The following is a 14,303-nucleotide window of genomic DNA, read 5'->3' as shown; positions in this document are numbered from 1 at the left end:
CATCCAATTATTTACCAGAAATGAGTCGTTACGCACTGACCCACCTTGCATGCAGGGAAAGTTCAACATGCCATATTTGCTGTGGCAATTTTTTTGTCAAATGATGCAACAAGAGGAGAGTGCGAAAACTTCATTTAACTTCATGCAGCCCTTAGAACACCTGCACTCAAATTGACCGGTGCTCTGAAATTCAGCTTATCTGCTGGGATTCCTCAGAACGGTTTCCTTTTCTTACATCCATTTATAAAACACTCTGATTTCCTACCATTGTTGCTGTGCCTTCACACAGATAGAGACGGTCCCTTTGTGGCTATTGGGCCAAGAGATAACGTTTCCCTTCAACCAAGCCTTTGGCTGATTAATATTCTACAGCTTTTTAAATGTGTGTGTGGGAGGGGGCTTATTGTTTTGTTGTTTTCGTTTTAACTATTTGTTTGTGCTTTTACCTTGTATTTTTATATTGTGAACTGCCCTGAGATATCATGATGAAGGGTGGTATATAAATTTAACAAATACATAGCTAGCTTGGTAGCTAGATAGACACGAAGTGCAAGTAGATAAATAGGTACCGCTGCAGCGGGAAGGTAAACGGTGTTTCTGTGCGCTGCTCTGGTTCGCCAGAAGCGGCTTAGTCATGCTGCCCACATGACCTGGAAGCTGTAGGTCGGCTCCCTCAGCCAATAAAGCGAGATGAGCGCCGCAACCCCAGAGTTGTCCGCGACTGGACCTAACGGTCAGGGGTCCCTTTAGCTTTACCGAAGATGGAACAAGGTTGTTTTCTGCTGCTCTGGAGGGTAGAACCTGAACCAATGGATTCAAATTACAGAAAAAGAGATTACAATTAAACATTTTTTTTTAAAAAAATATTTTTATTGAGTTTTACAAATAATTTCCGAAAATCATATCACATACTTTTTTATCTTATACAATGTTTTTGGACTTCCATCAACCGCATCTGAAGATTTTTCCATCTTTATCACTTAATCTACATTTCTTAATTTCTCTATTACTTTTAATTGTCCTTAACTAATAACTCTCTTCATAATCTTCTCTGCAATATTTCGCATAATCCTCCTTACAAAACTTCTTGCAGCCCTACTAGTGTAATCTGTTTATTGCAATTGCTTTTCAAATAGTTCAAATATTTACTCCAGTCCTCTGAGAATCTCTGGTCCCGCAGGTTTCTGCATAGTCCATTAATTTCGTCTGCCATTCTTCTTTCATCGGTAATTCTTCTTGTTTCCATTTCTGTGCCACAATTAAACATTAGAAAGAACCTTCTCAGAGTAAGAGCCATTTGACAGTAAAATGGACACCCTCGGAAAATGGTGGACCTTCCTTCATTGGAGGTTTTTAAATAGCAGTTGGACGGCCATCTGTTAGAGATTCTTTAGCTGTGACTCCTTTTTTATTGTCTGGATGCTTTGCACTAGGTTATCTTTCTTTTCCTTCTCCTACATTTCTTTAATTTTGACAAATTAATAATCATAAATAAATAAGAATAAAAACGTGCACCCCACTACTAAGACCATTCCATTGTAACTATCCAACCTCCCAAAATTTCAACACCTCTCGCAATGGTTTGACCCCTTTCCGTTTTAACAGTACAAATTCTACAAATACCTTCCATATCTCCTCAAAATCGTTTCTGCTGCATATCCCCCGTCTTACCTTAATGGCATATGTTAATTTATCATTAATAGCTATACTCCCACACCTCTTTATACCATTCTTCCATTTTATATTCATCTTGCCCCTTCCACTTCCTAGCTATAATAACTCGTGCAGCTGTCAATGAATTTGTGAGCAAGTCCTACATAGCCTGCAAACCTTCCACCCCATCGTAAATTGATAATAATGCTACCTCTGGACATTTTAGCTGCGACTCCTGCGCTGCAGGGGACTGGGGTAGATGACCCTAGCGGTCCCTTCCAACTCTACAACTCTATGATTCTGACAACAGGGCCTCTGGCCTGTTCCGGAAGGGCTCTTGTTATGCTTTTTTGTTTCTACACTGTATCCTAGTTGCATTGCTGAAGCTTCCTGGTTTCAGAATCTACTGTGGGTAGTTTTTGTTTTTCTGCTGTCTTTAAAGATCCTCAAAATAATCCCTGAGTACATTCCACCCCCCCTTCTTTTACATGCATGCGATTCTGCCAGAGATTTTTTTCCAGGTGGTTGCCAGCCACTTACTCATGATGAATGGATTAGGCATGTACCCCACCCCTGTTGTAAAGTTGTAACCTGGCACACGCATCGCGTCCCTTGGTCTGCTCTAGGCTGACGTACGTGCATTTCGATCCTTTCCCTCCCTTCTGAAGGCGAAATGCTGAACATATTTTTCCCATCGCAAGGAAATGCATTTGGCAGGTTTTGTAATGTAATCATTTTGGGGGGCTGGGGGAAGAGAACGTCTCTAATAACCCTTCTTCCAATTTTCTGCATTGCAGTCTCTCAAAGGTGGGAATTGGCTGAAACTCTGCATTTAATCCCCAGAACAGGTTTGTCCAGGGCAGCTGGGAAAGAGCAAATGCAGCCAATTAGTTCTTTATGTAACCTGAGCACGTTTCAGTAATTCAGCCTGTCTTAACACGACTTAAATACACCAAAGCAATGAGCAGGCATTTCATTAAGAATACACTGGGCCATGGTGGTTTTCATAAGCCCCATCCATCTCGCTCTTGTCACGTCCAATCGGTTCATTAACTAAGAGATTAAATACAGGCAGGGAGAGGACAGCCACCAACACTTTAAAGAGCTGCCATCCCGATCCATAAAGTATTGGATTTCTGTTTGGCCAGGGGTAGCCTGGTCAATTCTTTGGACAAGGTGGACGTGGGTCTAATAGAGCAGGCTTGTACCACTCACTACCAGCCGTACTGGCCCAGCCTTCCAGTGGATAAGGGAGAGCAGGATGGTCTCCCTCTCTTTCAGGCACAGGAAGGAGGGCTGCAAATTCTAATGAGCGCCCACTTTGCAAAGAATGGAATGCAACTGCATGATGTGAAAGAAGGGCAAATTGGAGCTCCTGCTGTCCCTGCTGCAAGGCCTTTTTCCACCTGGCCTAGGGGGTGGAGTCTAGACTCACCTTGAACATCTAAAGGAGGCTTCTGAGAGGCTGGAGGGATATTGCTGGAACAACTCTTGGGTTGCAGCAACTGGCTAAAATGTTTTTAAATGTTTTAAACAGTTCTAATTTTGGTTCCTCTGTTTTGTTTTTGCCGGGTTGGTGTTGGTTAAATGTTTAGTTGGGACTGGCAGTTATTTTAATTTGGGTATAATTGTAAACCGTTTCTTCTTCTTCTTCTTCTTCTTCTTCTTCTTCTTCTTCTTCTTCTTCTTCTTCTTCTTCTTCTTCGTTTCTATTGATTCATTGATTTATTTGTTGTCTGTGTTTGGAAACTTATGTAGAGAAGTTTGCATTAGGCAAGAGAGGTTTGACCCATTGCTGTAAACCCGAGTGATCTCTCACAGCCGGTTGATGAAACCTAAGAACTCAGCATTTAAGTCAGTCAATAGAACCACCACCACCACCAGCAGTGGCTCAGTTCAGCACTGCTGAACAAGCAAGTTGCTTAGGATCTCTCTCTGGGACCAGCGACAGGAAAGTTTATTGAACTGTACAGTGGTACCTCGGGTTACATACGCTTCAGGTTACATATACTTCAGGTTACAGACTCTGCTAACCCAGAAATAGTGCTTCAGGTTAAGAACTTTGCTTCAGGATGAGAACAGAAATCGTGCTCTGGCGGCACAGCAGCAGCAGGAGGCCCCATTAGCTAAAGTGGTGCTTCAGGTTAAGAACAGTTTCAGGTTAAGAACGGACCTCCGGAACGAATTAAGTACTTAACTTGAGGTTAAGTCATTTCTGCTCCTTCAGAATGCAAGCCAATATTTTATGCTTGCCTTCTTTACCAGTTCATCTGAGCTTGGAGCTTTATAAATTTAAATCAGGGGTTGGGGAACCCTATTCAGCCTGGTCACGTTACCTTCCAAGGACCACGTGACAATGGTGGGCAGAGCCAGAAGCAAAAAGAGGTGGAGTGGTGAATGAAAAGTTTGCTTTTGTACATAAAGCCAGCTTCTACCTAGGGGTGCCATATTTCAAGCAGTGGAAATCTGGACAGAAAAGTTGTTGGGCTTTTTTTGGCTTCACTACACACTCTTCCTCCCCATGTTTCTGTTCTCTTTTAATTACTTATCCCCATCTAAACCAGGGGTGTCATACTATGTGCTGTACACTTTCTTAGTTGTCTGATGGCAGCAATTTGTTTCCTCAACAGTCCAGTTACTTTATACATTTTTTCTCTGCTTCAACACGCTGATGGGTAGCCTGTAAAAATATCTGGGCAATGATCATGTTTCGAAATATCTTCCCAATACTTGCTGGGAGGCACATGCAGAGGCACATGCAAGAACTCATGTTTGTATTCATGATGACCATGTGAAATTTTACCACGCTCTCACTGCACAAGCCAAGCTCTCCAAGGAAAAAAGATGGTTATGAAAATATGTGCAGACATCTGTCAATCATTAGCGACCACTTACACACTTTGAAGAATGATTTCAAAAGATTTGAAAACATCAAAATGTATCTTGCCTGATGTCGACTACAAAGAAGCCCACAAGAGAACCAGGAAAGAAATAAGCAGTTGATGGCAGCACACCAAGAGACAGATTTCACTATTTGCTTACTCTGCTATAATTGATACACTTGTGGCTAATATGAAGAGGAGAGGTGAAGTACACTAAAAAGCACAAGCCTGATTTTCTTTTCTACATGATATCTGATGAGAAAAATCCCAAGGTTCCCAAAAGCTAGTTGACTCATACATACCCTGTTGGCTTGAACAGGAATCTCTGGGGAGAACTAAGGCAGTTCCACTGTTCTACATGTGCAAAGTTTAATGAAACAAGAAAAATGAAATTCAGTCACACTGAGCTTCATGAAAGGTGGAGTACAATGTGTATTTCCAAATGTAGATATCACCCGATGCATTTTTCTAACTTTGATTATTGCCAGCTGCTTGGCAAAATGCTCTTTTTCTGAGCTGAGAAGAATAAAAAACATCTGAGACAACAACATATGTATCAGGACGGACATGATTCATTTTCCCTGCTGTGTACAGAAGCGGACATACTTTGTGGAGTCAGCGTCTGTAAAATTTTCCAGAATTTTTGCAGTTAGAAAAATCTAGAAAGAAGCTGTCTTAGTTTTGAAAAATAAGACTTTATTTTGAAGTACGAGGGGGAGACCCCTGCACACCATAATATTTTCAGTGCTTAGAGCCTCTAAATGACTTAATCCAGCCGTGAGGATTCCCCACTCTTGATACAGATCCAATTAGTCTCATTGACTTGTTAATGGGAGTGGTTTTCCTGTGTTATTGAAATGTAATGTGAGCTTCTGTCTCAGGTTTGCTGATGCTGCAGGCTTCTTGCAACTCTTGCTTACAAGGTAGGCCATCTCACAGAGGTTGAGAATGACACATAGCATGGCAGTGGCTACCATGAAATAAGTGAAGAGCTTCTTCTCTGTAGGCCGAGCAATGAAACAGTCAACCACATTGGGACAGGGAACCACAGCACACTTCACCACCCTTGGAAGATCAAAGTTGGGATATAGGCAGTGGAAGATGTAGAGGAAGGTGAGATCCACAGTTGCCTTGGCGAGGAGGCTGAGTAGGTAGGTCCACCACAGGCCTCCACACTTCTTCCCAGGGTTGGGGTACTGTGGATGGAAGCGTTCTCTTGCCCCTTCCAGGCACTTCTGCCCCTTGCTTTCCTGATAGGCCACATGCATGAGGACGAAAAGAGAAGGGCATGTCACCAGGATAAGCTGGAAGGCCCAGAAACGTATGTGAGAGATGGGAAAGGACTGGTTATAGCAGACATTGGTGCAGCCAGGCTGACGTGTGTTGCACATGAAGTCCTGCTGGTCATCGGACCAGACATTCTCAGCTGCCACTGAGTAGACAAGGAAACGGAAGATGAAGACCACCGTGAGCCACACACGCCCCAGACCTGTGGAATACTTGTTCACACCACTCACAAGTTCTTGGAATGAAGCCCAGTTCATTTTCTCAACTTGAGGCTAGGGCGACAAGAGCTGGAAAAGGAAATAAATGAAACAGGAATGAGCGGGATGGCCTTGATTGAAGCCCTGCAAGCTCGCACCATGTATGTGTTGGACGTGCAACAGCAGAGATCACCCTGTTTGTAACTTAAGGGTTAATTCTGTAACTAGCAAACTAGCTAACCAAGATGGGGTAACCTGAGCTAGAAGTGGTTCTGGTACTGCTTGCATCGCTGTCTTCAGAAAGTGGTGCTGGGGGGGGGGAGATGCTACTCTTCCCCCTCCAATGTCAGGTGCCACATGGTTCAGTTTTATTCCCATTGTGTTTAACATGTACATGCTGAGCGGGGTCATCTGGGGATTTGGAATTCATTGTCATCAATATGCAGATGGCATGCAACCCCGTTTCTTCTTTACACTGGCAGGTGTGGCAGTGGATGTGATAGACAGGTGACTGGCCTTGGGGATGGACTGGATGAGGGCTACTTTGGGGGACACTGTTATAATAGTGGAGACTAATGGTTCTGACTTATATCGGGGCAGCTTCTGCATGTAATAGTGGACAGCTCAATCCCTGGCATCTCCAGGTGAGGGTGGGAAAAAGGCTTGCCTGGAACCCTGGAGAGCTGCTGCCAGTCAGTGCAGAAAATATTGAGCTAGATAAACCAATGGTTCTGTCTTATATCGAGGCAGCTTCCTAAGTTCATAGGGTCATGCCTGGGTGATGCTGCTGCCCCTGGGCTTTCATCTAGGCTAGGATTGGTAACTGGATAGTCCTTATCTTCCACGCACCAGCCAATCACCTGATAGCAACACAGAATCAGACAGCCTGTTTTTGCCTATGGCGTTTGAAATCAACCTGTGTGGCCAAAGGCATCATGCTTTGCCAGTCCCAGCGATCTTGGAAAGCCCCATGCACCGTGCTTTGCAGGCCTTGTGCAGCTGTTCCTCAGGAACTGCAGGTGCAAGACTGCTTTGGGCTCAGCCACATCTTCATGTGTCCCCCTCTTGACATCATATCTTTGAAAGCTCCTACCTGCCCCATATATCTTACATCAGGCATAAGGCAGGTGGGTGTGCCTAAGCCAAAATGGTCTGGTGGGTCAAATGGGGTCCGTGGGTTGGAGGTTCACTGCTACTAGGTCCAAATATGTTCTAGGTCCAAATACCTGGTGGACCAGAGGTATCCTTTGGCAATTTGGCCTTTGCAAAACAAGTAGTGGTCACTAAAGCAATTACTGTTCTTATCCATCTTTAAAAGGGTCAGTTCCTCCTAAGTGAGCTGCTGCTTGTCCCAGTTTGTTTAGCTCACTTAGCCCCTCCAGGTCTTTGCACAACCTGCAAACGCATGTGTTTAACAAATTGGGTGTATCTTCCTGGGAAAATAAGAGCATGACTCACCTGGAGTGTTGCCTCCAGGCGCAGTAGAAAGATGCACCCAGGCAACTTGATCTAGCATGACAGTCACAGTTTGGGTGCGAAAAAGAATCTCATGAGGAAAACAGAAGGAAACACCTTCCTTTCCACTTTGTACATAGACAGGTGGATAGCAGGGTTGATTATACTGACCCACCAGCTGCATTACCCTGAAGGGGTGGAACAAGGCAACTGGAACAAAGTGGGGTCAGAAGCTACTATTTTGCCCTAATCCCCTCTGCTGTGGAAAACTGAGAGCAACTGGACCTCTGATCTGCTGGGAGAATGAGGCACACCCTCTTCATTATCAATAAAATGATCTTTATGTGCAACAGGGAACTACAAAACAAGAAGGAAGAACTTCCGGGGCTGAGAAGAGTCTGTCTGTCAGATTATTATTATTTAGTGTGTTTCTATTCCGCCTTTTCCTAAGCTGGGATTCAAGATGGCTTACAACATTTAAAAACAACATTGTAAAATGCAAAGTGATAAAAACAACCAGTTAAAAACAAGAATTAAAATACATCAAAAGACGTTCAGAACCAACAATTAAAACAGAGTTTTCCCAAAGGGAACCCATCTAGTTCTGCATTCTGTTCTCAAGGTGGCCAGATAGATGCCCCAATAAAAGCCCACAAGCGCTGGTCCTTATGTAGCCAAAGGAAGCTCATTTCACACATAAGGGAGAAGGTAGGAGCAGGCTCAGGGAACCCCTAAATTTAAAAAAGGGAGAAAAACACATTCTTGATGGGGAGGTGGGACTAAAACAGCAAAATGAGGACTGGGCATGCTCAGTGACCATGCAATGCTGATTGACAGTTGTGTGGTGTGGGGGGGGGGCAATATGGAGAAATGAGTGGGAGAAGAAAGAGATGGAGCTGCTGCAATTTGGAGCAGGGAGCACTCCCCACTCCAACAGGATATACTTATTTATTGCCAAAATCCCTGTTTTAAAATGCATGTTCCCGCTGATCTGCAAAATTAAGCGCTCCATAGGCATTCTTAGGTTACCCTGCAGCAAAATTCAAAAAGTGCTTAGCACAGAGAAGGAAGAGCCCTAGAAGAAACCCGACTCTTACCTGAAGGCAGAACATTTTGCTGACTCCGGATCACTTTCCCTACGAACGTGACTGTCCCCAAGTCTCCTCTGACTTTGATGACGGGGCGGCAGGGCGTCTTGACATTGGGTGTGCCTCTGGCTCCTGCCAGTGGGCTCAATGACCCATTGTAATGCTCATGGTTCACAAACCAGAGAAAACAAATTAAACTGACAAGGGGGGATGGCCCAGGTTCAAGCTTTAGTGAGGAAATGCTGGTCCCCATCTTTTCTTTTTTTAAAATGTATTTTTATTAAAGATTTTCTTGATTTACAAAAGTATGTGGAATGTCTCTCTCTTGTTTTTTCCCCCATGTAACATTTTTATAAATCACTTTCATTTTTTGAGACATTAGGAAGAAAAGGGGGAAAGAGGTGGGGGTGGGGAAGGGTGGGGTGGGGTGGGGTGATGATGATTCTATTTTACTTACTATATGTAGGGTTTGGTGTCAGTGTTGCTTGTGCAGGTTCTTTGCTGTTCACTTGTGTTCCTTTGGTGGTGAGAGAGGTTGGGGTTGGCCTAGGGTGTGGTTGTTCATTTGTGGTTGGTTGTGGTGGTCTTGTTTTCATGTGTGAGTGGGGTGGGTGGGCGTTTTGGATCGGGTTAGCCACTGGTCCCCATCTTTGATTGCTGGCTTTGGAGAAAGAAGGATGGTGGCCTTGAACCAGAGACTTACTTTCAGCACACAAGGGGACGATGCATGATGCAGTTGTCTTGCTGCATCAAAGCCCACCTGGGTCTTGCCCGTACCTGCAGGAGAGACTACCTGGGGACCCCACGTGTGAGTTCCATCACAGAACGAATGTGTGATTGAAATGCAATGCATACATAAACTATCCCGTGGGACTTGTTATTTGCATTTTATCGAGCATTTTCTTTCGTTCTGTCTTTACAAACCTTCCCCCACTTGGACTCCCTTGTGCTCTAGCTTATGCTACCTTGTTGTGTGATCAGCATTCAGAAACCACAGGTGTACTGCAGCATGGATGGGGAACCTCAGACTTGTGGGTCAAATGCGGCCCTCCATGCCTCACAAAACTCCCCAAACCCCACCCCTCTGTGACTTTGCTTCACACCTCGGGTGTTTTTTGCCTGGTTGGAATATGTCCTTGAACTCTTCTTAATGCCTCTTTCATGTCTGGATGGAGGACAGAGATTGGTATGTGAGCCTGTACATAGAAACTAGCCTACTGTACAATGGTAACATTTCTTTACATTTAGAACACCATTGTATATTTATATTATTCTATATTATTAAAAAAAACTTTGAATATTTCTATCTTTTTTTAAAAAAAAATACGTTTTTTGGTTCCTGCCCACTTTTGTGTCTGGCCCCACCCACCATTGGGATGTGGCCCTCGAAAGGTGACCAAGATGGGAATGTGGCCCCCAGACTGGAAAAGGTTCTCCACCCTTTTATTACAAAGTACAGCATCAGGAGATAAGATGCGACATGGGGGACATGCAGGGAGAAACCAGCATTTCACTCCCAACCAGCATTTATAGAAATAATGTAATAACGGAAGGACAAATCAGTGTGAAGCAAATAATAATAATAGTAGTAGTAGTAGTAGTAGTAATAATAATAATAATAAAATAAGGAAAGATAGGAAAGAAGGCAATGACTTAAAATTAAACTGATTTTATTTTGAATTCTCACTCACATTTGGATATGGATACCTGTGTCAAAAAATCCAAAATTTTGAACACCAGCATTTATTTATTTTTAAGAGTAGAGTTATATTTTCCAGTTTGGAATATATACTTGCTTTTCATCTGTTCTCCTTCTCTCACACTGATGATGCATTTTCCAGGTTCCAAAGCCATTTATCCCCTTTGTGTTTAAATTGTCAAGGACTGATATTAATCAAGAAGGGCTTGGACTCAATAATCTTTTGAAGGGCTCACAGACGTTTCGCAGATTTGATAGTAGATAATTTTAATAACTTGCTTATAGCACAGAATATTATAACTTGTGTTTATAAAATATAATTAGCTGTGTGGATTGAAATTTGGAATTTTCAATCTTCCTTTCTTTTGCTCCTCACATGTAATTCTTATTTGATTCTTGGATTTCTGCTGCTCCGTATGAATCTTGAATCAGGTTCCTGCCACTTAATAATTTGCTGAACTGATAATTTTAATTGCATCTCTTGGATTAAAAACTTAAGTGGCTTGCCCAGTGCAGGAAGGCGGGGGATTGAAATGCCAGCATCCCAGCAGTCTTATCAGAGTGAGAGGGGAAGATTCATAGCTTCTCTCTGACCAGAGACCTGAGCATGGTACACGTACACCACTTGTTGACTCACCCTTCTCCAGGAAAGAAGCAGTAAACCTGCTTCAGGGAAACTTGTGCTTGACTCTACTGGGTGAACCACTTCTAATTTAAGTTTGCGAACTTATTTTCCCTTACATCATTTTTTTTTTTAATTCACAGTTGGGTTTAAGATTTCTTTTTTGATCTGATGTTCTTTCTCAAAGTGCCCCTTTTCTAGAGAGAAGCACATTATTTTCGCTTATGTTTACTCCTGTGGACTTGAAGGTACATTGAAGGCACATTTTCCTAGCAATAGCACCATACAGTGGTACCTCGCAAGACGAATGCCTCGGAAGACGAAAAACTCGCAAGACGAAAGAGTTTTTTGTTTTCTGAGTTGCTTCGCAAGACGGATTTCCCTATGGGCTTGCTTCGCAAGACGAAACGTCTTGCGCCTTTTTTTTTTAAACTGCCAATGCATTCCTATGGGAAACCGTCAATACACAGTGGTGCTTCGCAAGACGAAAAAACTCGTAGAACGAAAAAACTCGCAGAATGAATTAATTTCGTCTTGCGAGGCACCACTGTATCTGGAATCCTCCCTCCAAGGAACTCAGGGCAGCATACACAGCCACCCCCTACATTTCATCAGCTCAACAACCCAGTGAGGTAGGTTAGGCTGTGTGTGTGTGTGTGAGAGAGAGAGAGAGCGCGCGCGCGAGAGAGAGAGCGAGACAGAGCAACAGAAGGTTCCAAGGCTCCTCAATAAGCTTAACAGTCATGGAATAAGATGACAGGTACACTTATGGATCAGTAACTGATTGTCATGCCTAATCCAGACTCAAGTCAGGATTAGTCCTCTTTACCTGTTGTTGTTGTTTAGTCATTTAGTCATGTCCGACTCTTCGTGACCCCATGGACCAGAGCATGCCAGGCACTCCTGTCTTCCACTGTTTACCTAAATACCCCCAAATCCCGACTCCAGTGCTACCCCAGACACCTCCAGCATCTCAGAAGGAGCAATGCCAAGCCCATACACAGCAGAAGATGTGAAGGACACGTGGACAAGGTTCCTGCTGAACTTGGGGCAGCCAACTCACCTGTGGAATAACGGTGTGTGTGTGTGTGTGTGTGTGTGTGTGTGTGTGTCAAATTACCTCCAAGTTCCAGGGAATGCAGGCACTAGAAGGTGCCGGTGCAGTTGGACAACCATATACCTCATGGCACAGAAGAGCCAGGGTTTTCTGGTAGGGGTCATATGGTTGGAAGCTGGAGAATTTGGTAGCTGTTCATCCCAAGTGAGGGGGATGTGGTCTAACTAAGCTTGGCAGGGCAGCTTACTTTATGGTTGTAACCCCTTCATGCGTTAATTTAACCTGTTGGTTATATGAGGCTGGGTATATCCCTCCAAATACTGTGCACAGTTCAGGTTGCTGCATCTCAGCCAAGATGCTGTAGAGCTGGAGAAGGTTCAGAAAATGATCAAGAGGCTGGAGCAACTCCCCCATGAGGAATGGTTACAATTTCTTACTCTAGAAAAAGAAGGTAAGTGGGGACATGATAGGGGCATATAAAATTCTGCAGTGTGGAGAAAGTGGATAGTCATCTCTTGTAATACTAGCTCCTGGAGTGAACAAAAGGACATGATGGTTAAGTTCTCCTGCCACTATTGGAGGTAATATGCCTCTGAATACTACTTGGCCGGGGTGCACAAGTGGGGAAGAGTACTACAGCACACAGTTCCTGCTTGTGGGCTTCTCACAGGAATCAGGTTGAGCACTGTGAGAGCAGGATCCTGTGAGAGCAGGATGTTGGATTTGGTGGGACTTTGGCCTGATCCAGCAGTGCTCTTCCTATGTTCCTAAGGTTACACAATGAACTTTGTGGCTCAGCTGAGATTTCCCTTTCCAGGGAAATCACAGGACTACAAAACTTTGGGCGATATCCAACTAAATCATACTCTGTGTTAAACCCATTAAAATCAACAGACTTAAGTCCATTGATTTTAACAGGTCTCATCAGAGTATGACAGATGGACCTGTTGAGGTAAGGGTGTTTTAGTGGGTTTGGAATTTATGTGGCTAGTAAGTGAGGGAAATCCTATTTTACGAGTTTTGATTTATCTGTTTTATTGTCAAATCGCTTCAGGATGTTTCATGGGTAATAATCTACAAATGAAATAACTAAGCAAATTAGAGAAAGGGTCGTAGCTCAGTAACAGAACATCTGCTTTACATGCAGAAGGCCCCAGGTTCAACCCGCAGCACCTCTAGGTATGGGGGGAAGCACCTCCTGCCCAAAACCATGGAGAGCTGCCAGTCAGTGTAGACAATTCTGAACTAGATAGACCAATTGTCTGACTCACTATAATATACCTGTCAGAGCTGGCTCCAGGTCCCAGCTCACAGAGGACCAACGCTAGCCGGTAGTAATGTACAAAAGTCTTTATTGAAGTACTGTTTCCATTTTCAAGCCGGAGCGCCCCAGCTCTACGTCTAGGGTTTAGACCGGCGAAGCTCCATCTGAATCTCCGCCCCCTGTACACCAGTTTAAGATTCTAGCCTTACTCCACCTCTTCCGTCTCTCCTTTCTCCTCTGGGTCCTGCTACCCCCCGGGGTCCCTTCCTTCCTGGATTCTTCCGACGCAGACGTTGACCCCCCTGACTCCTCCCGCTCTCTTCGGCGGGCTTTAGGACCTGGCTCCCTATCCGGGCTGCCAACTGCGCCGCCCTCCCGTACATTTGAACTTGGCGCGCGCGCCCAGCCTTCAACCTTCCTCTCGACCGTTTCCTCGCTCCCCGATGGAGGCGTGGCCAGTCCTGCCTCATGTCCTCCCGCTGGCAGTGCGCCGCCTGATCCCGATGCCTGGGACTCCTCCCCCCTACTGCACTCTGGTGTGGACGCTGGTCCTGATTTCCAACTGCTGCTCTCTGAGTCCCCTCTGGCCCCTTCTTCCTGGGGTGTCCCCCTAGGCACCCCCCTTGCCCTGACCATGGGAGCCCCTTTCTGTGAATCTTCCGATTCACTGGAAAGACTCAGAGACCTCGGCCCGCTGTCATCGCTGACCTTTCCTTCGGACTCCTCCCCCTCGCTCTCCATTTCCTCCCTTTCCTGTGCCTCTGCTCCTGAACCCCTGACAATACCATTTTCAAAATATACAATTTTTTAATTGTTTTATGTATTATTTAGTATTGTTTGTTTTCCTTTAAGATTGTTCATGATGGAAAGTGGTACATAAATGCTTTGACTAAAGACAGGGAAACTTCCTGCCTAGCAAGTGGGTTAAGGCTCACAGTGTAATCCTTGTGATTATGATACAACACTGTGTAGTGCACTTTGGCACACAGAAGATCCCAGGTTCAGTTCCCAGCATCTCCCTGCATGGCTGGAATTGAATGACTCCTTTCTGAGTGCATGGAGAACCACTGCCATTCACTTTGGACAGTTCTGGGCTACA

The 14,303-nt window shown here is 44.5% G+C and overlaps 1 protein-coding gene across 1 annotated transcript; it reads right to left on the bottom strand.

Moving 5' to 3' along the window:
• Positions 1 to 5,350: 5,350 nt before the first annotated feature.
• On the bottom strand, positions 5,351 to 8,722 carry LOC310684087 (gap junction beta-4 protein-like; the record flags this gene model as incomplete). Its single annotated transcript, XM_083454550.1, has 2 exons — positions 8,572 to 8,722; positions 5,351 to 6,109 (listed from the first exon to the last, which is right to left on the bottom strand). Exon 2 carries the CDS (start codon positions 6,077 to 6,079, stop codon positions 5,351 to 5,353), a length of 729 nt encoding a protein of 242 aa, XP_083310676.1. The 5' UTR covers positions 6,080 to 6,109; positions 8,572 to 8,722.
• Positions 8,723 to 14,303: the final 5,581 nt, after the last annotated feature.

The sequence above is a fragment of the Podarcis tiliguerta genome (assembly GCF_965153285.1).
Source record: "Podarcis tiliguerta genome assembly, chromosome: 8".
NCBI classification, from domain to species: Eukaryota; Metazoa; Chordata; class Lepidosauria; order Squamata; family Lacertidae; genus Podarcis; species Podarcis tiliguerta.
Note: the sequence above shows the minus strand (reverse complement) of the source record. Positions and strands in the feature narration are given on the sequence as shown.